At 38.0% G+C, this 27,290-nt stretch overlaps 2 protein-coding genes across 3 annotated transcripts in view; both read left to right on the plus strand.

The window, feature by feature from the left end:
- polr2g (RNA polymerase II subunit G) overlaps positions 1 to 27,290 on the plus strand; it is a 236,776-nt gene that overhangs the window by 27,738 nt on the left and 181,748 nt on the right. The window contains exon 8 of one of the 2 annotated variants that reach the window (XM_028809597.2): positions 2,183 to 2,347. The exons of the other annotated variant lie outside the window; for it this stretch is intronic. Coding sequence (XP_028665430.1) covers positions 2,183 to 2,196 — 14 coding nt within the window. The 3' untranslated portion in view covers positions 2,197 to 2,347. Of the gene's footprint in view, positions 1 to 2,182; positions 2,348 to 27,290 lie in introns of those variants that run through there. 2 annotated transcript variants of the gene reach the window in all.
- The window catches only part of eef1g (eukaryotic translation elongation factor 1 gamma), a 69,168-nt gene continuing 55,317 nt past the window's right edge, over positions 13,440 to 27,290 (plus strand). Inside the window, exons 1-5 of the mRNA XM_028809608.2 lie at positions 13,440 to 13,547; positions 16,547 to 16,705; positions 17,127 to 17,190; positions 26,549 to 26,691; positions 26,924 to 27,067. Of these exons, the coding sequence (XP_028665441.1) occupies positions 13,536 to 13,547; positions 16,547 to 16,705; positions 17,127 to 17,190; positions 26,549 to 26,691; positions 26,924 to 27,067 (522 nt within the window). The 5' untranslated portion in view covers positions 13,440 to 13,535. The remainder of the gene's footprint in view (positions 13,548 to 16,546; positions 16,706 to 17,126; positions 17,191 to 26,548; positions 26,692 to 26,923; positions 27,068 to 27,290) is intronic.

Consider the following 27,290-nt stretch of genomic DNA (forward strand, 5'->3'; position numbering starts at 1 on the left):
GTGCAGTGAGTGTGTACGCCTGATGAGCCCAGAATTAGGGCAAAACACGTGTCGTGTACTCTTTGCATTATTTGACAGTAAAAAACTATTTTCAACCATTCTATGATTTGCTTCTCGCAACTGAAAGAGGGCACCGTGGCGGATGTTAGCCAACTTGCTGACCAACCACAAGCGTTACCTGGTAGGTAACCACCCATACAGTCAGATTGTGATTCAGACTACGAATGCCATGAAAAAAAAAATATATATATATATATATATATATATATATATATATATAGTAATCCCTCCTCCATCGCGGGGGTTGCGTTCCAGAGCCACCCGCGAAATAAGAAAATCCGCGAAGTAGAAACCATATGTCTATATGGTTATTTTTTATTGTTATGCTTGGGTCACAGATTTGCGCAGAAACACAGGAGGTTGTAGAGAGACAGGAACGTTATTCAAACACTGCAAACAAACATTTGTCTCTTTTTCAAAAGTTTAAACTGTGCTCCATGACAAGACAGAGATGACAGTTCTGTCTCACAATTAAAAGAATGCAAACATATCTTCCTCTTCAAAGGAGCAAACAAATCAATAGGGCTGTTTGGCTTTTTAAGTATGCGAAGCACCGCGGCACAAAGCTGTTGAAGGTGGCAGCTCACACCCCCTCCGTCAGGAGCAGACAGAGAGAGAGAGAGAGACAGATAAAAAAATCAATACGTGCCCTTCGTGCTTTTAAGTATGCGAAGCACCGGGCAGCATGTCGCTTCACGAAGCAGCTGCACAGAAGGTAGCCAACGTGAAGATAATCTTTCAGCATTTTTAGACGAGCGTCCGTATCGTCTAGGTGTGCGAACAGCTCCCCTGCTCAATCCCCCTACGTCAGGATCAGAAAAAGTCAGCGCAAGAGAGAGAGAGAGGGAGAAAGTAAGCTGGGTAGCTTCTCAGCCATCTGCCAATAGCGTCCCTTGTATGAAATCAACTGGGCAAACCAACTGAGGAAGCATGTACCAGAAATTAAAAGACCCATTGTCCGCAGAAACCCGTGAAGCAGCGAAAAATCCGCGATATATATTTAAATATGCTTACATATAAAATCCGCGATGGAGTGAAGCCGCGAAAGGCGAAGCGCGATATAGCGAGGGATCACTGTATATATATGCACAAACACACAATCTATGAGAAGATATTGGCAATTAAACACTGCTTAAATGTAAATACACCTGCATTTATAGGTTTTAATCACGTAAAAATCATTAATTGCACTATTATTTTAAATGTTAAAGTACACATTTACTATAGTTACACTGGGGAAACAAACCATCAGTATATCAGCTACACATACATAATTCTTAAGGTGTAATAAGCATGGATTACCATTTTAATAATGCAGTACTTGTTTCTTACCAAAATGTATACTATATGACACACAGCAAAAAATAATAAACACAGTACAAATCTTTAAAAAAGCCACAAATGTATCAAATATTCACCAGTTCTTTATTAAGAAAGAAGACTAAAATGCTGCTTAACAAACTTATAAGTAAAAGACACATTTTTCTGTTAATCTAATGAGCCTATGGTTTACTAAGCAGCAATTTCAAAATTATCTTTTCTTTTTCCAATTAAAAATGTTAGCTGCTGCACTTAAAACAAACTCACTGCCTAAACTCAAATGGTGTCTGTTTTTTTTTAAAGGCTAAATAAAAAGGTCTTGAATTCATTAAAGTAACTGTTCTTGTCGTTTGTTAAATTGCACAGGAAGACTTCACTGATTTCTTTTTTTCCATTTATTACTGCACTTTCTTTAACATAAAGGCTAATATTCTAGTAGTCTGTTGCTCTCTTGTAAAAAAAAAAAAAAGCCTTGAATTCTTTTACACTGTAAGAAGTTCCCTGAAAGAGAAAAAAAAATCAGACACTAGCTCAATTACCGCAATACCTTGCGTAATGGAGCAATGCAACTAAATGCCATAAAGCCTAGAAAAGCAGGCGTTAAAAAGATTGTTTTTTGTGATCAGCCAATTTACTGATCTCCAATCAAGTATTTTTTTAGTGAAAATCAGCTTATTTAGATTGGTGGTCAATCAATCTGAGCATCTCTTGTCATTCTGTTGCTGTTTGAATCTGTTACTTTGTGAATATTTCTTTGTGTGTGCAAATTTACATTTTAATTTTCTTGTTCATTTGTCTGCAGGTCTTGTCAGTTAAACCTCAGTTTCCGAAGCAAGAAATGGAAAAATCTGGAAGTGATATTTTCTTTATGTCCAAGAATGTTTGTTTTAAAATATTCTGGGCCTATCTATTGTATGTTTATATTCTGATGAATTAAGTAAAGGTGCACTTTCTGTAATAATTCAAATGCTGATACTTTTTTTGCACGAGTTTCTATAGCTAAATTAAAATATATAGATACAATTGTATGTTTCATGGGATGGAGTGAAAACCTGTGGGCTGCTATGAGAAGAGAAACAGGAATGACATAGTCTATGTGGCAGGGATTCTTCACCCACTTTGTGGAGTAAAACTGGCCATGGCTTGTTGCAAAGGAGATGTGATGCCTCCTAGCCTAGGTGGTAGTGAGAGTGACAAGCACTCTGGAGATCTGGCGGCAAACCAGAAGACATCCTGACTACTAAAAGGTGGTAACAGATTGGACTCTGTTTTCCCTTTAAAGTAATGGGTAGTATCAGAGTATCAGGCTGCATGACAATTCTATCCCTTGTTCTCACTTTTACCAGAGTAGGATGCTTCCAGAGTTTGGCCAGAAGTAATCCTAAACTGGGGCTTAACATCCAGTAATGACTTAGAGGACATTGCATTTAACATTATATTAAAATTTTTGTGTTTTTGCTAATGATCAGGACTAGAAGAAGCCATACTTTTTTTAGAAGCAGAGTTTTAAAGAAGTTCTATTAGAAACTGGCAAATAACAGAAAAGGTTAAAAATAAGTGTAGTTGTGCATCTTAGGTGTTTTGCTTCCTCTTCAGTTCTGGTTAGATCCAATTTGCCTTCTTCACTCAAGACATTTGAGGACACTATGAAGGAAATTATTTTGTATATATTCTGTACAGAACAAAGGATTACTTTCGGCTTCACCTAAATTATAAGTTGTTTAAGTTTCTAAAATTCCAATTTACTTTACACAGTCTATAGGATGATTAACTACTATTTGGCTGTTGTTTCTTCTTTATGTCTGGGTAAGCTTAGGAGAGTTCACTTTATACTATTTAAGTAGATCTATTGTAGCTGTTTTTCAAACACGGGGCCATGGCCCACTGGTGGTCCACCCGGCTGCACTTGGAGGACCATGACACTCCCAGTGAGGTTGAAGTTCATAAAGAAAAAAACAACAAAAAATCCATTGTGATTTTGAAAATTGTCTTTCAGTTGCCTTGCATAGTTTTCAAATAAACATAACTAAACTCCTTCTCCTTCTTTTGGCTGCTCCCGTTAGGGGTTGCCATAGATTATCATCTTTTTCCATATCTTTCTGTCCTCTTCATCTTGCTCTGTTACACCCATCACCTGCATGTCCTCTCTCACCACATCCATAAACCTCCTCTTAGGCATCCTTCTCCCAACACGTAACTAAACATTTTCTTAAATTGTTGCATGATACATTGTTGCATGAAAGTAGTACTGTATCAATGTAGTTCTAGAGTGTGCTGCAGTTTTCAGCCAGAGGCCATGGGAGTATGCATTAAAAAGGGGAATTTATTACATAGTGGCTGAATCCTGTCTGTATGCTAGGCTGTGTTTCACTTCTATCTCACAGTGCTCCTGCAGCGACTCTCAACCCATCTCACTTCTCTGACCTCACATAAAATTCACACAAAACCCCAATTCTAAAAAAGTTGGTATGCTGTGTAAAATGTAAATAAAAAACACATGCAACGATTCACAAATTTCATAAACCCATATTTCACAGTAGAACAAAGAAAGCATATCAAATGTTTAAAATGAGAGACTTTACAATTTCATCAAAAATATTACCTCACTTAGAATTTGATGGCAGCAACACGTCTCACGTAATATCATTGCTGAGAGTCTGTACAAGGGACAAGGTCGAAAATCAATATTGGATGTTTGTGATCTTCGGGCACTCAGGAAGCTCTACGTTAAAAACAGACATGATTTTGTCATGGAAGTCACTGCATGGGCTCAGGAACACTTACAGAAATTATTGTCAGTTCACACAAGTTGCCATGCCATTCACAAATGCAGGTTAAAGCTCTATCGTGCAAAGAAAAAGCCATAAGTGAACATGATCCAGAAACACCACCCTGTTCTCCAAAGCTCATTTAAAATGGACTGAGGCAAAGTGGAAAACTGTTCTGTCAGACGAATCGAAATTTGATATTCTTTTTGGAAAACATGGACACCGCGGCCTTGGGACTAAAGAATAGAGGGATCATCTGGCTTGTTATCAGCTCTCGGTTCAAAAGTGTGCATCTCTGATGGTATGGGGGTGCATTAGTGCCCATGGAACTGTCAACCTGCACCTATGGATAGGCACCATCAATGCTGAAAGGTATATACAGGTTGTAGAGTAACATAGCCCCCATTCAGACAATGTCTTTTTCAGGGAAGGCCTTGCATATTTCAGAATGACAATGCTAAACTGCTTACTGCATCTATTAAAACAGCATGGCTTCGTAGTAGAAGAGTCCAGGCGCCGAACTGGCCTGCCTGTAGTCCAGACCTTTCACCAGTTGAAAACATTTGGCGCATCATGAAACAAAAATATGACAAAGGAGACCCAGGACTGTTCAGCAGTTAGAATCCTACATCGGACAAGAATGGGACAACATTCCTCTCCCAAAAGTCCAGCAAACAGTCTTCTCAGTTCCCAGATGTTTACAGACTTATTAAAAGAAGAGGAAATGCTACACAATGGTAAACATGGCCCTGTCCCAACATTTTTGAGACGTGCTGCTGCCATCAAATTCAAAATGAACTTAATCTTTTCTTACAATGGTAAATTTTCTCAGTTTGAATATTTTGATGTTTTCTATGTTCTATTGTGAATAAAATATGAGTTTATGAAATTTGCAAATCATTGCATAGTTTTTATTTACATTTTACACAGCATCCCAACTTTTTTGGAATTGGAGATTTATATATATATATATATATATATATATATATACACACACACACACACAGTGCAGTGCATCCGGAAAGTATTCACAGCACATCACTTTTTCCACATTTTGTTATGTTACAACCTTATTCCAAAATGGATTAAATTCATTTTTTTCCTCAGAATTCTACACACAACACCCCATAATGACAACATGAAAAAAGTTTACTTGAGGTTTTTGCAAATTTATTAAAAATAAAAAAAATTGAGAAAAGCACATGTACATAAGTATTCACAGCCTTTGCCATGAAGCTCAAAATTGAGCTCAGGTGCATCGTGTTTCCCCTGATCATCCTTGAGATGTTTCTGCAGCTTAATTGGAGTCCACCTGTGGTAAATTCAGTTGACTGGACATGATTTGGAAAGGCACACACCTGTCTATATAAGGTCCCACAGTTGACAGTTCATATCAGAGCACAAACCAAGCATGAAGTCAAAGGAATTGTCTGTGGACCTCCGAGACAGGATTGTCTCGAGGCACAAATCTGGGGAGGGTTACAGAAAAATTTCTGCTGCTTTGAAGGTCCCAATGAGCACAGTGGCCTCCATCATCCATAAGTGGAAGAAGTTTGAAACCACCAGGACTCTTCCTAGAGCTGGCCGGTCATCTAAACTGAGCGATCGGGGGAGAAGGGCCTTGGTCAGGGAGGTGACCAAGAACCCGATGATCACTCTGTCAGAGCTCCTGAGGTACTCTGTGGAGAGAAGAGAACCTTCCAGAAGGACAACCATCTCTGCAGCAATCCACCAATCCGGCCTGTATGGTAGAATGGCCAGACGGAAGCCACTCCTTAGTAAAAGGCACATGGCAGCCCGCCTGGAGTTTGCCAAAAGGCACCTGAAGGACTCTCAGACCATGAGAAAGAAAATTCTCTGGTCTGATGAGACAAAGATTGAACTCTTTGGTGTGAATGCCAAGCATCACGTTTGGAGGAATCCAGGCACCGCTCATCATCAGGCCAATACCATCCCTACAGTGAAGCATGGTGGTGGCAGCATCATGCTGTGGGGATGTTTTTCAGCAGCAGGAACTGGGATACTAGTCAGGATAAAGGGAAAGATGACTGCAGCAATGTACAGAGACATCCTGGATGAAAACCTGTTCCAGAGCGCTCTTGACGTCAGACTGGGGCGACGGTTCATCTTTCAGCAGGACAACGACCCTAAGCACACAGCCAAGATATCAAAGGAGTGGCTTCAGGACAACTGTGTGAATGTCCTTGAGTGGCCCAGCCAGAGTCCAGACTTGAATCTGATTGAACATCTCTGGAGAGATCTTAAAATGGCTGTGCACCAACGCTTTCCATCCAACCTGATGGAGCTTGAGAGGTGCTGCAAGGAGGAATGGGCGAAACTGGCCAAGGATAGGTGTGCCAAGCTTGTGGCATCATATTCAAAAAGACGTGAGGCTGTAATTTCTGCCAAAGGTGCATCGACAAAGTATTGAGCAAAGGCTGTGAATACTTATGTACATGTGATTTCTCAGTTTTTTTATTTTTAATAAATTTGCAAAAACCTCAAGTAAACTGTTTTCACGTTGTCCTTATGGGGTGTTGTGTGTAGAATTCTGAAGAAAAAAATGAATTTAATCCGTTTTGGAATAAGGCTGTAACATAACAAAATGTGGAAAAAGTGATGCGCTGTATATACTGTATATATATATATATATAAACACACACACACATGACTAACGTTTATTTAAAAGAAATCCATGACAGACGCCTTTGTATGAATTCTTCAATTTCTTGGCAATCTGTTGCATGGAATAACCTTCATTTTCCAAAACAACAATAGCATGTAATGTTTCTTGAGAAACCTGTTTCATTTTTTGGATCTCAGAATTGAACTTAAGGAGTGCCAATGCCATGCAACCCACGGAAAGACAACTTAATTGCTTTATTGGCCAGAATTACAGGTTTCATCTGTGCCAACAGAAATACAATGGTTTCTCTAATAACCAATTACTGTATAAACATAATAAAGTGTGTGTGAGATAACCAGCCCGGACACCGGCAGTTCTTAAAACACACACGCTTTAATAAACAAAGGTCCCAAAACCCCAGTTCCGCACACATACAGTGCTTCCAGCACCATAACACCCTTCTACGGGCCTTCTCCCTGTCGCTGGAGTGTTGTCCACCTCCAGCTCCCGACTCTCGCTCTCTGACTGTAGGAAGGCAGCCCCTTTTATATTAACCCGGATGTGCTCCAGGTGCTTGCTGATGACCTTTCGGCAGCACTTTCTGGTGTGGCGGAAGTGCCGCACGAGCACCTGGGTGTCCCTGGAAGGTTCTTCTTCCACCTGCCCAGGTGTGGTGGAAGTGCAGCTTTCCCAGCTTCCAAGATACTTGGGGTGCCCCCTGGCGGCAGCCACGGGTCCAAATGGAGCATCCTGGCTCCGTCCCCGTGGTCCCCTCATTATGCAGGGCGGTTGCCCCCTCATGGCCCAGGGGACGTAAACATTGCCTCCCGGTCCTTCCAGGTGTCCCAGCTGGGTCTACCCCCCAGCCTCCTGCCACAAGTGAAATAACAGAGTTCATTATTGGAACACTGAAGTAATGGCTACTGAAAAATTGGCTTTGCAGTTGCATGCCATTGTTCTTTATAGTGTGTAGGTGTGTATGTTCTTTATACAATTCCACGTCCTTCATTCAATATCAACAAAATTTTGCATACATATCCTACTTTGTCAGAAAGAGACAATAGACTACTTTGGAACCCAAAATTTTAACCCTGGGGATACCAGGGGAAAGTGGTAAGGGGTGGGGGTGGGGGGTGTTCTGTTACTACTTTGAGACCCAAAATTTTGACTAGGATGGTGGGGGGTGGGATGTACCTTTTTAATACAGAGAGTTTTTAGCACACAGCCTTTTCTGAGATTTTCACTACTGAAAAAAATGTCCTGTATTTGAGTAAAGTGACATGTCACACATAAATTATTGCTTGAGAAACAAATATTTATTTTTTTAATTTTATCAGTATTCATATTTTATCAAAACAATGCCTCTTAAGTAAAGGGCTGCAACTATCAATGTGTTTTCTGCCTTAAAATTACTTACCTGGGTTTTGCTTCTAGTAAGTTAGAAATCGCTCATTTCAGGCAGTAATAGACAGTATATTATAGGGTAATGAGTGTCACACTTGGCTACATTATACATGGTAATATAGTTTTGGCTACTACATCTACATGTAGATCTATGTTAAAAGTAGCCTTTACAATATTTTCTAGGATGACTACATTTATAAATTGAGACTACCGAGTCTGGAAATAAGGTAAAAAAAGAGTAGTTACATTGTATCTGCTATCACCACTCTCAAATCGTCCATAGTTCAGTGTGCTTGTGAAACAATAAATTGTACATGAGATACCCATCTTAATTATTGATTTATAATTGAAAGTTCCCCTCCCTCTCCAAACCCCAAGTACTTACTTTCACTTTATAAATAATTTCTCACAAATTATGAGGAAGCTATAGCTTTATATCCCTGAACTGGGCAATGAATGGATGTGTTCATACTGTATAGCTAATTTAATTAATTCAAAAACTTTTTTTTACTCCTCAATATACATTAAGAATGAATTATTTTAAATGTTTTAATGCACATAAGTGTATTCTTCCTGCATTTCCTTTTTAAATTGTTTTAATTTACAAATTAAATCTTTAAATTTAATATTGTGCATATACGTACAAGTCTTATAAATAGGTTGCTATCATAAAGAGTAACTTAAAAATAAAAAACAGCCACAGAAAATTTTGGAAAGTTGATGAATAAAATAGATGCACAGTCCACCATTTAAAAAGGATTATGAAAAGATGCAGACACAGTCTGAATTGTTTTAGGTTTCTTGTCTTTACAGCAAAATACTATTAATTCAACAAAATATACAAAAAGTGAATCCAGATTTATTGTGTAAAACCATGAAAGCTTAATGTAAAAAGTAAATGTTCAAATAAATGAAGAAGACTGGTTGGACTACAATTATGTGAAACACAAAACCGGTCATTTTCTTATTCCTGCTGGTGTAATGTGGATATTGACTTCCTTGTGAAAAATAATACCATCTAATATTCTGAAAACTACTTAATACAATTTAGGAGTATGGAGCCTATCCTAGTAGCACTGGACTCAAGCTAATCACTTGTTCGTTCTGCCACCCTTCTGCAAAATTTGATGTTTAAAAATGTTCAACTGCAGAATCTATTCAAGCTATAGAGAGGGAATAAAAGATTCATGATTCCATGTAATTCCTGAGATTTTTGAACATAGTAAAAATAAACATTGTTATGATCATTCATGGCTAATTGAAAAATATTCACATTAACTTTTATAATTGATGAATGTTATCAAGGTTCTGAGTTCTAATATCTAATTTTTAAAAGTGCCCTTCACTTTTAAAAATAAAGGTGCCAGCGCAGTTCTTGAGGGCGATGCAGTAGGGGAACCATTTTTGGTTACCAAAAGATCCATCCACATGAAGGTTCCAGAAAGAACCATTACTTAGATCTAAAACAGGCTCCATACAGTAATTAACCATGAACAGATTCAAACAGATTTGTGTAATACAATGAGTTCTGGATTTTAAAAGGACTCTTACTACATACAATAACTCATGTTAAGTTCAGGTTATCTGTTAGTGTCCTGCTAGGTAGCCTACCATACAACAAAGATTTTTGTTTCTACATATTAGGATGTTTTTCAAAGCACAAGAACCCTTCCCAGAATGAAATGGTTATTTGTCAAGCAATAGTTCTATGAGGTACCACACAACCAAATAAAGAACCATAAAGTGCCATTAAAGAACCATTATTTTTAAGCGTTATAAATGGACTGACACGTTATAAATGGACTGACATTTTAAACTATCATATTCAAACCATATATAAAATTACATCTGCTCCCCTTGACAAACAATTGCATGTCTTCGCAGTTCCCACTTTCTAGCATAAACACTCTCAGTCTTGCACCTGACAGACTGCAGTGGTTGACGATTTTTCATTACAGTTGTTTTAGATGCAAATCATTTGTTAGTGAATACTGGTATTTGATTTTATAATTTGTTAACAACATCATTCTGACAGAGATTTTTAATAATGTTAGCACATTTTGACATAACTGGATATAAGTAGGGTCAATTTAGCTGTTGAGCATTCTTTCTATTCACTATTTAAATATCATTGTTAATTGATGAGAAAACAAGAAGCAATTAAAAACTGTGAATACAGCTGTTTAAGAGATGAGGCAGCAATTGTAGAGTCAGAATCTTAAATGCCTTGACCCTTATGAATCTAGAATAGGAATCTTGTATGAACTAATTAAAATGAATCACCCGAAAAATGTTACATCAAAAGCAACTGGCTAGAACAAAAACCCTGCAGACACTGATGATCATTACTCTAGAACTCCTGCCTTTTGATTATCCTTAAGTTGAAGACTCACTTGTTCCTGTCTTTTATTTATCAATTTTCTGAAATTGTTTTAGTGTTACAAATTTAAGTGTTTCTTATTTGCTGAAGGGGGGGTCAGGTAAACTCTACATGCATGTTCGTCACCATTATGAATACAGTAATCCCTCGCTATATCGCGCTTCGACTTTCGCGGCTCCACTCTATCGCGGATTTTATATGTAAGCATATTTAAATATATATCGCGGATTTTTTGCTGGTTCGCGGATTTCTACGGACAGTGGGTCTTTTAATTTCTGGTACATGCTTCCTCAGTTGGTTTGCCCAGTTGATTTCATACAAGGGACGCTATTGGCAGATGGCTGAGAAGCTACCCAACCAGAGCGCGTATTACCTATTAAATAAAACTCCTCAAATATATTGTGTGCATGGGGGCTGTTCGCACCCCTAGAAGATACTGCCGCTCCTCAAAAAACACTGAAAGATTACCTTCACATTGCTCTCTTCCTTGCTGGGCTTAAATGTGGCTGTTTTGTCAAGCGATATGCTTCCTGCGTGGTGCTTCGCATACTTAAAAGCTCGAACGGCACGTATTGATTTTTAATTGTTTGTTTTTCTCTGTCTCTCTCTCTCACTCTCTCTGACATTCTGTGCTCCTGACTGAGGGGGTGTGAGCAGGGGGGGTCTGTTCGCACCACTAGATGATACGGACGCTCCTCTAAAAAAAAATGCTGAAAGGCTACCTTTATATTGCTCCCTTCCTAGCAGCTGCGTTGTCCGGCGGTGCTTCGCATACTTAAAAGCCCAAACAGCCCTATTGATTTGTTTGCTTTTCTTTCTCTCTCTGACATTATCTGCTCCTGACGCACACTCCTTTGAAGAGGAAAATATGTTTGCATTCTTTTAATTGTGAGACGGAACTATCATCTCTTTCTTGTCATGGAGCACAGTTTAAACTTTTGAAAAAGAGACAAATGTTTGTTTGCAGTGTTTGAATAAAGTTCCTGTCTCTCTACAACCTCCTGTGTTTCTGTGCAAATCTGTGACCCAAGCATGACAATATAAAAATAACCATAAAAACATATTTCATCTTTTGCGGGGGGGTCTGGAACGCAACCCCCGCGATAGAGGAGGGATTACTGTACATCATAAGGAATTTTTTAATGGGATTAGGCCATTCCACCTAACAGACCTTTACAATTTCCAGTCATCCAGTGGATATGAACATAGTGTAACTGAAAGTTGGGATTTCAGGTTTGAACCCCCTGAAATATATTTTATGACTGTTCCAACTGATTAGCCATAGAGGGAATTATTATTCATGTACTTTCTCGCTCAAAGAAATGAATTCCTGGCTAAGCCCCTTGACATGAAATACTGCTTAGTCATAATTCATATATTCTTTAAGGTGCCAGTTCCAACCACATTGCTAGGCACCTTAGACAATGGATAGTTTAATTTACTAACAGCTCTCAGTGTATAAATGTTCCTGACAACATACATCATACTGTAAAGTTCATGGTTAGGAGTAGTTAGTAGTACTGTCACATGTATTAAAATGCAGAGCTTCATTTCATCTAAGAGAAAACACAAATTATGTTACGTGATGTACTCCTTGGTCTTGTTTCTATGCTCCCACCACCTGAAACTATGTATCCATCCATCTGTGCAGTGCTTTGAATAGGCTGCCTTTCTACAGCAAAGCACACTATGAAAAACATTTTTAATACTACAGTTGATTACTCCTTATTTTCAGGTAGGCTACAATGTAATTTATTTGTGGGGTTTTCACACTCACTCCTTCTAATACACTGTTTCAGGGTTGGGATGGCAAAGCCCAACACTTTCAGTATCAGTTGCTGGGGCATTAGACAACCACAGACAATCCAATGACTTACACTTCCACACAATATACCTAACCTGTAGATGTTTAAAAATATACAGGGTCACTATTATCAGGTGTTGAAGGAGATAAAACGCACCTGTAAATTCGCATAAACATCATCCAGATTTAAAGTTTAAAGGGACTCTGAAGCTCACATTTTGAAGTTTTACAGATGAAGTCCATTGCCCAACTTGTTAGATGAATTTTAAACGTTATTATTGATTTTACCACAGCGATCACATATGGGTGTCACGACCTGATATTCCATCAAGGATTTTCTTCCTAAAGTAATTGTCGTTGTTCCGATATCCCTTATTACATATGAAGACTATGGCAGTTGCCAAATGATCGCCGTGTCATCCATTTTCAATGAGTTCCTGTCTTGCCGTGATAATGATGTCAAACTTTGAGCTCCTGTGGCTGTTGACAATCCAGTGCGAACAAAGGTGCAGATAGCAATATACTGTAGTGACATTCTCATAATCAATTAATTGCTCGATGCTTTTGCTTATGTAAGTTATTTTTGTATTTGGTAATTATTAATATAGAATATAATGCACACAATTCACACCAATATAACACGGACTGCGTTTTGGCAATACTTAGAAAAAAACGATACTTTTTAGTTACTTATGCAAATTTAATCTTATACATTATTATGCTTCCAAACACAGAACAAGACCCTGTCCACACGTACCCGGGTATTTTTAAGGCGTAGTTTTTTATATGCGTTTTGGCCTTTCGTCCACACGCAAACTGCGTTTTCGGTCCCTGAAAACGGAGCTTTTTGACAAACTCCTATCAGGGTAAAACTTTAAAAACTCCGTTCTGTCTGTCTTTCTTTATACCACGTGCGTGACCCTTTAATAAGTGACGCCTACTTTCCTGTTGACTTTCACCGAATGGACAACTCACGCCCTACTATTACCGTTACCTGTAAACTGCCAATTAAGAATGATTTCATGATTGCCCTCGCCTTTTCCCATCATGCCCCGGTAAAACAGTCACGGCCAAGGCAAGCGACGCAGTGCTGGCACGGACGTAAAGCCACGCCCATCCGCGATCTCTTGACGGACTGCCGACGTACAGCTCCTCCTCTTTCTCTCCCTCAAGATGGCGAACGGGGTGAGTTTTTATTTAGTGGATGTTATTTGTTTCTAATCGTCAGTAAATCGCGGTCATCCTTTGCTATACTTTATCCTACATGTGCCATAAGTTCAAGTCAATTTTCTCTGTGGTCGTTGAGTGTCTCATTTTATAGACTGAAGCCGTAGGATTGTACTGAACGTGCTTTAAGTAACCGGCAGACGTTTTTCTTTTCATTCTGCATTGTTGAGTTCCACCGAAATAGTTAAATCTGTCCGGATTACGCGTACAAACTATTTAACTTTTTTTTCGGCAGATATGTCTTTAAACTATAATTTGTCCTTCACAGCGGATCATTCCCTATACTAATTTCTCGCTTTCTATTTGCTCTCCTGCCACATTTTGTTTGCCACGCAAGAGTTAATCACTTAACAATTTTAGTTCACAAGTAAGTACATTGACAATGTAATTGTCGCCTGTAGGTTGAAAAGTAAACGCCAGCACGTAGTCAAGTCTATATGCAGTATCTGGTCCCGGTGCGAACAGGGAGGGGTAATTCAGGTGTGTCACAATCGAGCGATAGGGCTAATTTAAAAGGACTGCCTGGGAAAGCAGCAGGTCGGCTAAATGTAAACCCACTCGTTGATGGGTGATTCTTATTAATAAAGTGGGCCTCACTCGGAGGGTAGGAAATAAAGTGGTAAACTCCTAATAAAGTGAATGAACCACATGGTTTTCATCTTCAGAGAATCATTTGCAGCCCTTTTCTGTTTAATCGTTTGCCCCTTAAATGTTTAAATTTCATATTTTGAAATCCAGCATCCATTTTAAAACTTGGAATAAAATAATTAATTAAAATACTGTTTCTTTATCAGTATGCTGCTGCTGGAGTATGTGAATTTCCCATTGGGATTAATAAAGTATCTATCGAAAACCTAAAACTCGCTCAAATTGCAAACTGTGAAGGCCAGGGCTAAACACAATTTAAAATTGATGATGTGTTTTGAAGATAAATGTTTTTTGTTTTGGATAGGAATTTTTTAGGGATTGAAGATGCACACATCTACCTTCCTGGCTGTTTAATGATGTAGCCACAGCAGCCATTAAATTAGAATATCGAGATATTGTTGGTTAAATTGTTATGCACCTAGTAAAGGAAAGATTTTTCTTCTCTTCTTACATCAAGTCAATATGTTTAACCCAGCTATCCAAGACAGACAATTAAAAAAAATATATATATATATGGATTGGATTTCTGCCTTGAACCTGTTTATGTGGTAATAACCTTTTGAATTAGAATAAATGGATTCTAAAAATTCTTTGGAGCCCAGTGTGGCTGCCAGTCGGTCATTTCCAAGGTGATATTGGCTCCAGCCTTCCTGAATCAGACTATTCAAGGTAGGAAGCAACCCTAGATTGGGTGCCAGTCCATTGTGCACTCTTACACACAACCACATTTGGGCCAGTTTAGAGTACCCAGTTAACCTAACCTGCATGGATATGTGCGAAGGGAAACCCACATAGATGCAGTACAAAGTCCATACGGTCACAATCAAGAATATTGAGCCAGTAACTCCAACCTACATGCTGTAGTACCAAACATATTTTCTGTAAATTAAGTTAAAATGTTGTTTAAAAAAAGTGCAAAACAAATGCATGTTCTTGGTCACCTCATTCTGGATTATTACATAAGCAAATGACCACTATTTAATTTGGGCAGAAAATTCCTGAAATTGTCTCCATTATATGTGACAATGTGTTCATTCCAAGGCAGACCATGTGCCATGACAGGTGTCTAGAAGAGAGAGGAAAATGGAAAATACTTAATAATGGCACAAAAACAAATACTACATTTGATTGAAAGTATGAGATCAAAATGAACGTCCTTAGCATTAACTTTTAACAATCATGCTATGCTAAAATAGTGATTATTGAACTTTGATTTAAATGCTTAGAGTGATGAAGCTTCTGTGATATTGGTTGGTAGATTTGAATTTAGGTGATAAAAGGATCGGAACCTTCTTTAGATGTATTTATCTTCAGAATTTTAAGTAGTCATCTTGAGGTCACAGTGTACCCCTAGTGCAAAATTACTAAAAAAGGATTTTTTTTTTTTTTTTTTGAAACAGCCTTCAGTTTATTTGGAAGTTGTGTAAGAACTTGAGTTGCATGGTGATATTTAGTTCTAGGTGTGAATAATAAGCTAAATATTAAAATGGACCATTGTCCCTGAGAGACTTGAATGTATGAACCAAGCATTTCAAAATCCAAGTGCTTTAGAAACCAACTGAAATTTGCAATATGTCTAAATTGAAGGTCAAATTTAGGATGTTTAAAAATATACCCACTAAAGGTTAAACCCATCTTGGACGAGTGCCCATCCACTAAAAGAGCTGTTTGTCCAAATTTAAGTCATCCATCATATTTTATTTCTATAAAGCAGTTTTTGTAATGAGGTATATTAAGTATTATTTAGCTTACATGAAAATGGATGGAATGTTTATAAGTAAGATTAATACTGGCCATTAGAACTGCTTGTTTGCGGTTGTCTGCTTGTAGTTCCAGGGAGTTTTGACCCTTGCCTCCACCCATGCTGTTTAAAGGTTTTCTCAGTGTCTACACAATTTCCTGAGGGTGCGCTGGTTTTCTATACTAAATATGTGCCAGTTCAGTTAATAGGTATCTCTGATCTGAATTGGCTTATGTTCAGGGGGTGGGTTGTCTGTACATGCATGGTATTGATCTGGCTAAATTAAACACGTCAAGAACATGGTTGGTTGTTATAACATTTCCTCATTGAGAGTTTGTCCATTGTCATGGTGTGCTGTTTTTTTATAAATCTTTTACATGTTTCTGCGAGTGATTTGGAGGGAGCAGTCTTTTTAGGATCTCAAGTGACTGCAGATTAAATTTTCTTATTTAGTACTGGTTATTCCTTATGGATGTGCATAACAAAAAAAAAAAACTTTAATCCTTTTTGGTTGAATTGTTGAGCTGATGTGTATTTTTTTTCCCCCCCTCCTCTTCTTGACTTGCAGACTCTGTACACCTATCCTGATAACTGGCGGGCTTTCAAGCCCCTTATTGCTGCTCAGTACAGTGGCGCCAAGATCAAAGTGGCATCTTCCCCACCACAATTCCATTTTGGTCAAACAAACAAGACGCCCGAGTTTCTTCAAAAATTCCCTCTTGGAAAGGTATATTGTGTATGTAGGTGGTAGTGGTGGTTATAGCTTATTAAAATAATGCTTTGTAAGAATGTTGTGGCTGGGGGATAGGAGAATTGGTGATCACTAAAACAAGTTAGCTTTAAATGAAGCCTTGCAGTGGGGTTTTCTGTGTGTTTATAGCTTTAGTTCAACACTTGGTAACTTTAGCACTATGATTTGTTTGTCTGCTGGGTTTTTTTTTTTTTTTTTTTTCCTGTCAAAAAAAAAAAAAAATGTACTACCAGATGTGTGTGGGGCGGGTTTTGTTTAAGATTTTTTTTTTTGGGTCATAGAATATGAAAGTGTGGACACTGAGTAATGTAATGCCCAGTAATCTTGATTATTAGTGTTGGTGTCTTTGCTGTTTTACCCAGTCTTTTTTTTTTTTTTTTTTTTTTAAAACATGCAGGTTCCGGCATTCCAGGGAGATGATGGCTTCTGCCTGTTTGAGAGTAATGCCATTGCTCATTATTGTAAGTCTCTGAGCAGTTTTTAATGATTGCATATTTTCTTGCTCTTGGCTGTTGTTTACTCTTCATGGTGGTTGCATTTGTTATCAATCTGTTTTGGTTAGTAGTCTGTAATGAAATTTTAATTTTTTCACACTTTAGGTATACATCCTTTTTCAGTTTATTGCATTTTCTTTTATTCTAGTACACTCGCATTATGAAACCTCAGCACAGTTAAGCATATTGTATCATGAGAAACGAGTGACACATCAAAGGTGACATCACAGTTTATATGTGTATTATTAAAAATTGTACTCCCATTTTAGCTCTTGTAAAACTTGGACAAGACTACTGTATGGAAGGGTTTTTTTGGTTGGTTTCTTCTCTTAAAGTGGAAAGACATACACAGGAATTAAAGTACCCATGCTGTCTTTGAGAAAGAGACCAAGCAGTTGGTGCTTTAAATGAGTTGGTCTGTATAAATATTGTGGTATGTCATATGCTAGATGATGGTAGGGCTGCATTGTATGTAAAGGTTACATTTCTGACTAGATTTAATTTAAAGATGTTTTTTGTTTAACACATTATTACTATCCATTTTTATTTTTGTGATGCTCTCCGCACTGATGTCTTAAACATGACCGATTTATTTGTATCTAGTTGCATCCAAGCAGAATGTAATAATGTGAACCTTACATGTGACCAAAGCAATACTAGTAACATCTTTCCCATAATGAAACTTTAATGTTGTTACTCGGCAGTTTGGATTGCATTTTTCTGTTAGAGTTTAAGTAAGGAATCTAAGTGGGATTTGTGATTTTTATTCGTTCACCTGCTTAACACAGGAGAACCTTTCCTTGTAGGAGACATTTTGAGAGAGTAATTCTGTGTATAGTCTGAATTTGGGTAAACCTCCTTAACACCAGGGCTATTCAGTTACAAATACATTTGGGCCAGATTTTCAAACTAAGAAATTTAGCTGGGCCATACATTTTAGGCAGCAGGTAATACAAATTTTAAATAAACACGAATTTTTTTAAATGTTTCCATTTTAAATTTGGTCACATCTGACACAGGCACATCAAAATGCATAAAAAACAAAAGCTATAATTGAACAGAATCTTAGGTAGTAGCAATTGTTTTTGTTTCCATTTTGTGAAGTAATAAAAAAACATTTTGGTGATATCAGACATAGGTCTCTGAGTGCATAAAACCAAAATAGTGCACAGTATTAGCAATAACATTTGCTTCCCTTTTGAAATATATATTTTGGTCATATATGACCCAGGCACATCACAAAGTGCATTTTAACAGAATAAACAAAAATAATTATCAAAGCTATCTGTGCACAAACCCATAAGTGATAACAGTAACACACCTGAATACAATATCTACTACACATTGAGGGAAAATAGGTTTGTTTTAAATTACCACGAGTGATTAGCATTGCCTTTCAACATATCAGAAAAGGAGTGGAAGGGAGCAACGCAGAGAATTCACTCTAGCTCCATATGCGCAAAGCATACAATTATTCAACTTTAAAAATGTATATATCGAGCACAAAACTGTCCAAAATGTTTCCAGGGCAAGATCCAACCTGCGAACGCTGCAATCAAGTTCCAGCCTCACTGGGTCACATGTTTTGGGCCTGCACCAAATTAACATTCTGGACCAAAATTTTTAAATGCCTTTCAGACAGCCTTTGTGTCACAATCCCTCCTAACCCATTAACAGCTGTGTTTGGTGTACTCCCAGATGGGCTTAAAGTGGAGAAGGACAAACAAACTGTGATTGCCTTCACTACAGTATTGGCACGCAGACTTATTTTGCTAAACTGGAAGAGTCCTAACTCTCCTCTTTTTAAGTCAGTGGGTAACTGATGTTGTTGTATACTATTTAAAATTGGAAAAAATCTAATTCACAGTTAGAGGATCTGTGCAGAACGTTTTCAAAACCTGGCAGGATCTAATCAATAATATTTTTAGAATAAGCTCTTAAAGCACTGAGGAAGTAGATTCTCTTCCCATTTCTTTTTCTTCTCCATTTATCTGCCTGTCGAACTCATCAATTTATTTATTTTTATTAGCTTTAAGTTTTACTCAGTTGGCTATGCTCTTTCTGAGGGGTGGGGGTTGATTTGTTTTCAATCCTATTTTTTGTAAAAAAAGATCTATGAATGATGACAATAAAATAAAAAAAATAAAAATTTAATGTATGCATATGTTGCATTTGCATCAAGTTTGAAGTACTGTGAAGGTATATAGAGGCTGAAAGTAATAGTGCTACAAGTTTTGCTTATTTGGTTAAATAACGATATTTAAAATTGACAAATTGTCAAGTATAATTATAGGTCTTTACTTTTATATACTGTAGCTCTTTACTCACTACTCAAAGCACTTTGCAAACTCCACACAGGGAGGACTCTGGATGTGAAAACAGGATTTCCTTATTGCGAAGCGGCATCACTACCATCACCTGTGTAGGTGAACTATACTTCATAATATTATGAATGACAGTTTAAAATGATAAATATGTAATTTCTGAAATCAAAGAATATCAACCGCAGGTTAATACAGAGCTCCACATTCCTCAAAGTAGTGTAGTCCAACAAAGCAAGAAGTGCTTCGTTTTACTTTTTGCATGTTTTCATTAAATGCAGTCTTTCTAATTTGTTCTTTGCTTTGAGTGTCAATGGCTGATCATTGTCCTTGTGACTAGTGCTGGGCGGTATACCGGTTCATACCGAAAACCGTTTTTTATTTTTTTTATGATATGGATTTTTCTTATACCGCAACACCCGTTTAAATTGCCTAAACGACGTTCGGAACGTGGCGCAGCGGGAAACTGTTCAAGTGGGGACCTTTTTCACTGCTACACCGCTAAACACAGATTTGTTGCACTAGGGCTCTTTTTCACTGCTGCACCACCAAATAGTGGGCGGTAGCATAGGTATGCCGCGCGGTGAAAATGGACAGAGAGCATTCCGAAACTGAACTAAAAGTAAAGTTGAACAGAAGAACTTCTGCCGAAAAAAAGGAGTCACGTCCGTCGCCTGGAGATACTTTAGTTTTAAAAGGTCAGATGTGTAAATACTGTTTCTATACTACTGGTAATACTGCAAGCCAAGTTGTACTTGTTTTTGTACTTGCTAGTGTATGTTTTGCTTGTATTGATCCTGCGATGTGCTGGTGACTCGTTCAGAGATGGGCGCAACTCTGAATGGATGGCATAATTAAACATGTATAACGAAGATGTTTTTAAAGCTCTGAACACTCCGTCGGCTAAGTTAATAACTAGTTTTAATTTCACAAAGACGTGTATCGTGTGGTGATTGGTAATGTGGAGAAAGAAAAAGGAAAGATAGGAACTGGGGTTTTGGTAGAGAGCAGGAATATCATGAAGTGAATGGATTCTGTGCGGTGATTGCTGCAGGCGCCTGCTCTTAGTGCGGAGGAAGTCAGTTTAAGAAGCGTAGTGATTAACGACTGGGTCGGGGAACACTTAACCCAAAGTATTTGATGTGCTGCATTAACTTGTGACAGGGTTTGAGAAAATCTAGTAAATTAAACCTTGATTTTAGGATGAAGTTTAGTTTACAACATTCTACTTTAATTATAAAATAAACTACGACAATAAAGTGGAAATGTCGACTTTAATCTTGACATAGTCGACATGTCAAATTTATTCTCGACATATAGTTTGTTTTTTTTCTTCACAGTGGCCCTAATGCGCTTCCATAGGGCTATACAGTAATCCCTCGCTACTTCACGGTTCACTTTTCGCGGATTCACGACTTCGCGGATTTTATATGTAAGCATATCTAAATACATAAAGCGGATTTTTTGCTGCTTCACGGGTTTCTGCGGACAATGGGTCTTTTTACTTGCTTCCTCAGTTGGTTTGCCCAGTTGATTTCATACAAGAGATGCTATTGGCGGATGGCTGAGAAGCTACCCAATCAGAGCACGCAGTTTAGTTCCTGTGTGCTGCTAATTGGCTCAGCGACGGAGTGTTGCATTAACCAGGAAGTCTCATCTCACTCATTCATCATTAACGTGCTAATGCTTCAGGGGCCGTGTCCAAGCACCAACAGAAGATGCAAATGATTGCAGAAAAGGTAAAAGTTTTGGATATGTTGAAGGAAGGGAACAGCTACACTGCTGCAGGACATCGATTCTTTTTATTTAAAAAGGAGGAAAAGCATATAAGATCTACGGCCGCAGTGTCCTTTAATCAGGGTGCAAAACGAGTTGCAAGTGGACGTGATAAGGCAGTAGTCTGGATGGAATCTGCTTTAGGAATCTTTGCAACAAGGTCGACGACGTCATGACCGCCTACAAGCTGCTACATGTACTTCGCTATACAGTAAGTGTAAACTTATCTACCGATTTCATAGTGCTTAGTTGTCCCTGTTTTTAATAGAGTAAACGGTGGGTTGTAAACAATACAGGGAGGGTTTAAAAACGTCCAAATACACGTTAAATAATTAAATAAATATAGTGTCCCTACTTCGCGGAAATTCAGTTATCGCGGTCGGCCTTGGAACCTATCTCCTGCGATAAGTGAGGGATTACTGTACCACAAACAGCATTATAAATGCCAGTTGCAGTTTTTATTATTTATGTATATAGCTTAGCTTGAAGCAAGGTTCATATTAATGCAGTTTGCCTAAATGATGGTACAGTTGGTAAGATGTCATCACCAAGTTGCACTTGTTTTAATTTGGTGAGTACTGTGTAATGCACCTGGGCTTGAAGCCTTGAAGTAATGGTGCAGCTATCAGTAATACTATTACGTATTTTATTGTTATTATTTATTAGTTTAAATATTATGCAGTTTAATGATGGTAAAATTGTTTAAAAAGTCACTTTAACGTGTCAGTGGACAGAGATTGTTAACATTAACAGAAAGTGTAGTTGGTTTACAAAAAATATTTACTATTTATTCCTTTTCTAAGACGTGTTCAGTGCAATCCAACTTTTGACAAACGCCTCTGGATATTTTACTAAGTCTAAATGCCTCTTTGGATGGTTGAAAATATGTTGTCAAAATCATAGTTTAAGCTTTTGCAAAATTTGTTCAATTAAAGGTTCTATATTTTGACTGCATCTGTCATGCAATGTGATTCCTTCTGTTTAGTTTTCAAGGAGGTGGCACTATCACTTTATGGGGCCATGCAAACCTGGATTAATACTTGTGTGCACATTAAAATGTCTTTTTGTACGATGTACAATTCTCATAACAATCTAATAGGTTATTCTTAGCCAGTCTACTGCAGTAATTGCAGTGGAAAATGTGGTTAACATCCACTCATGCATGGGGAAAAAAATACCGTCTGATACCGTGAAACAGGCAGAATTTAGAAAAATACCGTGATATAGAATTTGGTCATACCGCCCACCTACTTGTGACATCCGTGAATCTGCAGTATCGAAACGTATGAATGAAGGGCTATCCAATTGTATGAAGAGAAGGGCGGAGACCGTGCTTGTCAGTAGCGAGGCTTTCATTGGAGTAACAATTAGATTAATTTATGAAAACCCATGATGTCACTCACTTGATGAAACTGGAATAAAATTAAGACTTAGCACACAATTTATTATAGTATCTTTTAATATGTAGTCGATGTCCACACCAGCTGTTGCGGCTGAGGTGCAAGTATGGCACATACCGCTAAAAAAGAAATATTGCTGTATCTTGGACTACTACCTTCTCTTCCAGATACACAGCAATGCTCTGCATTGTGGGTTGAGTGTTGCTAGGCTATGCAGTGTGTTGCATTCTTGGTCTGTGCTACTGTAGGATTTTCTGATGGTGTTTTTTTTGTGTTTTTTCTCTTGGTTTTTCTCTACGGTTTCTGGTGGGACCACGAGCTGAGCCATTCAGATGTTACTTCCGGGATGCATGTCATCTGCGGGCTGCGGTTTGAATATGCCCGTTTTTCATTGATCCTAAAAATACACCGCATTCCAAATTATTATACAAATGATATTTTTCTGATTTTCCTAAATAGTCGATGCAAATGGCAGTCAGCATAATTTTTGATTCGTCAATCATCCATCCATCCATCCACCCACCCATTATCCAACTGGCTATATCCTAACCACAGGGTCACGGGGGGTCTGCTGGAGCCAATTCCAGCCAACACAGGGCACATGGCAGGAAACAAACCCCGGGCAGGGCGCCAGCCCACCGCAGGAGTCCTCAACCATTAGAGTATAATTCGAATGTTACTGAACAAACCTCCTAATGATAACGGTATGTTTTTCAAAAATAAACTTAAAATGCACTGTTCCAAATTATTATGCACAACACAGTTTCAAAACATTTTATAGGTTGTAAAGAACTGAAAATGGTCATTTGTTGAATTTGCAGCATTAGGAGGTCATGTTTACTGAAATCAAAAGCTATTTCAATCAAAAACATCTTAACAGGTGACGTTACATATTAACATAGAACCCCTTATTTGATAGCAGCTTCACAATTCTTGCATCCGTTGAACTTGTGAGTTTTTGGAGAGTTTTTCTTGAATTTCTTTGCAGGATGTCAGAATAGCCTCCCAGAGCTGCTGTTTGGATGTAAACTACCTCCCACCTTCATAGGTCTTTTGCTTCAGGATGCTCCAAAGGTTCTCAATAGGATTGAGGTTGGGGATGATGGGGGCCACACCATGAGTTTCTCTCCTTTTTATGCCGATAGCAGCCAATGATGCAGAGAAATTCCTTGCAGCATGAGATGGTGCATTGTCATGCATGAAGATGATTTTGTTACGGAAATCACGGTTCTTCTTTTTGTACCATAGAAGAAAGTGGTCAGTCAGAAACTCCACATAATTTGCAGAGGTCATTTTCGCACCTTCAGGGACCCTAAAGGGGCCGACCAGCTCTCTCCCCATGATTCTGGCCCAAAACATGACTCTGCCACCTCCTTGTTGACGTCGCAGCCTTGTTGGGACATGGTGGCTGTCCATCAACCATCCACCACTCCATCCATCTGGACCATCCAGGGTTGCACGGCACTCATCTGTAAATAAGACTGTTTGAAAATTAGTCTTCATGTAGTTCTGGGCACACTGCACTACAATTTACATAATAATTTGGAATGCGGTGTACAGTGAAATTGGTTTCCTCAAATCCAGCGATATGTGCTTGTGTATATATACATCAATAGCTTAACATAGAAATATGCATGAATTACTTTCAATGCATAACTTTTTTTTCTATGGGCTACACAAGGCTCCACTGCAAGCTGCAGTGAAAGTATGTGAAGAATGCCTCTCTCTTTCTTGTGCCATGTGGAAAGTGTGCCGTCTCACATAGATGTGCTTTTCCTCCTTTTTTTATTTTATTCATACTGCCACTCTGCTCAATTTCAACTTTCTCAATACAAGTTTGTGTTACAAAAGAGTCCTGCTCTTTATTGGTTGCTTTACTGGTAACAAGTCCAGATATCATTATCGTTGTTTTTTTTTTTTGTGGTAGTCCCTCCCCCATAGCTAAGGCAGGCCTGGTTGTAACCAATATTGTGTAACCTAAATGTACAAAATAACCTTGGTGGTTCTACCTTTTTCTGATGTTTATAGACTGTTTACTTAGAATAATTTGCAAATCACTGTATTGTCCGATTGTGAAAATAGCAATGCAAAATATTTCCGTCTCAGGTCTGAGCTAGAACAAACTAGTTAAAAGTGACCTGAGTGGGACACGGGGGGGTTGTAGGGGTTACAGCCTGGGGAAAATGTATACCCTTGTAGCATTTGTGTTACTGGGGTTCACCAGTAGTACATATGTGGCTAAATTTCCAGTAAAACCCACCAAGATGCATATACTCTAGAGTGGGTTCTGCTAATAGTACCATTGTTAAAGAAAAATAAATAAAAAATGGACATATCCAACCAAAAGGGAGTTGTTCCAGTGACATTGTGAACAGTGTTAAACATTAGTTTCCAGCTATCCTTCATCTTGTTTGGAAGATATTTTTCCCAGTAAGTAAAGTTGAAAGTTACGAGGACCAAATGCATATACTGAAATACATTCTTGTACTACTAATGCATGTGCTACCCCTGTCCATGCATCAAACAATAAAAATGCATATGCCCATACTTTATGCCAGTAAATTTAGTTGTAGCTTTTCTAAAACCTAGAGTGAGTTAGTGGGAATTGTTTTTATAAATGTATTCAACTTTTAATGATATATTTTTACATACGGTTTTAATTGTAGTGATATTCTGAGCCAAATTGCTACAGGCAGACCGTTCCAAAGAGTGTGGTAAAAGTGTTGTTTAAAAGTAGAATATTTGATTCTTAAATTGGTGCAAAACACACACTTGTCTTGAGAAAATAGGAGGATTAAGGTGAATGTGTTTTGTAAGGTTTCAGACTTTCATTTTATGTTTGGGCTATTGGTATCCTAAGGCACTGTTGAAGATGATGCGGTTTTGAGTAAAATGTAATCAATTTAAGGTTCACATAAGGCAGGTAAAAACAGCACACCATGATTGAACAAAAAAAAAAATGTCTCCAAACAGATTAGCCCCACATTTATATATGTGACATGCTTTTTTACTTTCAAGTGTCCTTTTTCATATATTAAGCTGAATTTGCCATTTTCCCAAAAACTGCTGTAGTCATTGACTCGCTGTGAATCATATTATAATAGGAAAAAAACAATTCGGATCAGAAAATGATTTAAACCTTCAGAGTGGTATCTCTTATCCTCAATGAGACCTGTTTTTCTGTGTGTTACTTTATAATCAGTTGCTTATTCAAAGGTGTTATATATGAATGTGTGAGCTTAGTTCAGATTGAAGAGGTATTTCATAACTGGTAAATATAAATTGTGGCAAAGGGAAAACATTGCTTAGTAAAAGAATGCAATGCTAGCTGATACTCATAACCCTGAATTAAGGGTTTACCCTCCTCTAGTACTATCAGCATTAGGTTGCAGTGTGTATAACCTTTAGTTTTCTAAATGTTTGTGCTTATTTGGTTAGTGGTGAAATGGCACATCTATTTTCTGACTTGCTGCTGTTGATTATACTGTTCTTAGTCTTGAGTTCAGTTTTTGATATATGGTGGCTTAAAGAATCTAATTGAGAATGCTGTTAGAAGATCTCTGATTCACATTGATTGTGAGCTTGATAATGGATAGAGAAAAGGACAGCATGGCAATCCATCAGCCCATCATGTTTATTTGCTTAGTTGATTTGTTTTTAATTTTTGTTAACATTTTAACTTTCATAGATTGCCACCAGATCTGATCAGATTTATGTATGAAAGGAATGCATTTAACCTTGACTTGGCTTTAGATTTGCAGTTACATTCTCATTTTTTATGCAAGTACTCCCTGATATGCATGTGTTTTGTCTCTTTGCTTGTTCTAGTGTCATCTGAAGCACTTAGAGGTTCTACAAAGGAAGCAGCTGCTCAGGTTTTGCAGTGGGTTAGTTTTGCTGACTCTGAGATTGTCCCACCTGCTAGCACCTGGGTTTTCCCTACCTTGGGCATTATGCAGTACAATAAGCAGGTAGGCAAAGTTAACCATCAATGCATGTTTCAATCTCTCAAAAGTGTGTTCTTTTACTCTTCCTCTTATATATAGTATTTTTAAAGCATTAGTCTATATCATTAAGAGCTTTGCAGTAAATTTGTGTCATTGCTTGCATTTCAGCTTTTCCAAGAAGGCCTTGGAAATCCTTAGTAGGAGTTTCATAGTGCGTCTCGGTGCCGGATTCAAGCCCTTTTTTTCTTTCAAATAGGCAACAGAGCATGCTAAGGAGGAAGTGCGGAAAGTTTTGAGTGTTTTGAATGAGCATCTTCAGTCTAGAACATTTCTGGTGGGTGAGAGACTCACCTTGGCAGATATTACAGTGGTCTGCTCTCTACTGTGGCTTTATAAACAAGTAAGTGCAGTCTATGCTTTTTAGATTGTATTTTTAGTCTGAAGTGTGCTTTGTTTTGCCTCATACCAAGTGTTCAACTTTCTGATAAGTATTATTGTATGGTGTGTACAACAAGGCTGTGAACACTGAAGTTGCAAGTTGTTCCCGATGTCTGTTGATAATGTGTGTGGTTGGGGTGGACTACTGTCATGAAAATAAAATGTGTAATATCACTTGCCACACT

The sequence above is a fragment of the Erpetoichthys calabaricus genome, chromosome 1, assembly GCF_900747795.2.
Source record: "Erpetoichthys calabaricus chromosome 1, fErpCal1.3, whole genome shotgun sequence".
In the NCBI taxonomy this organism is placed as follows: Eukaryota; Metazoa; Chordata; class Cladistia; order Polypteriformes; family Polypteridae; genus Erpetoichthys; species Erpetoichthys calabaricus.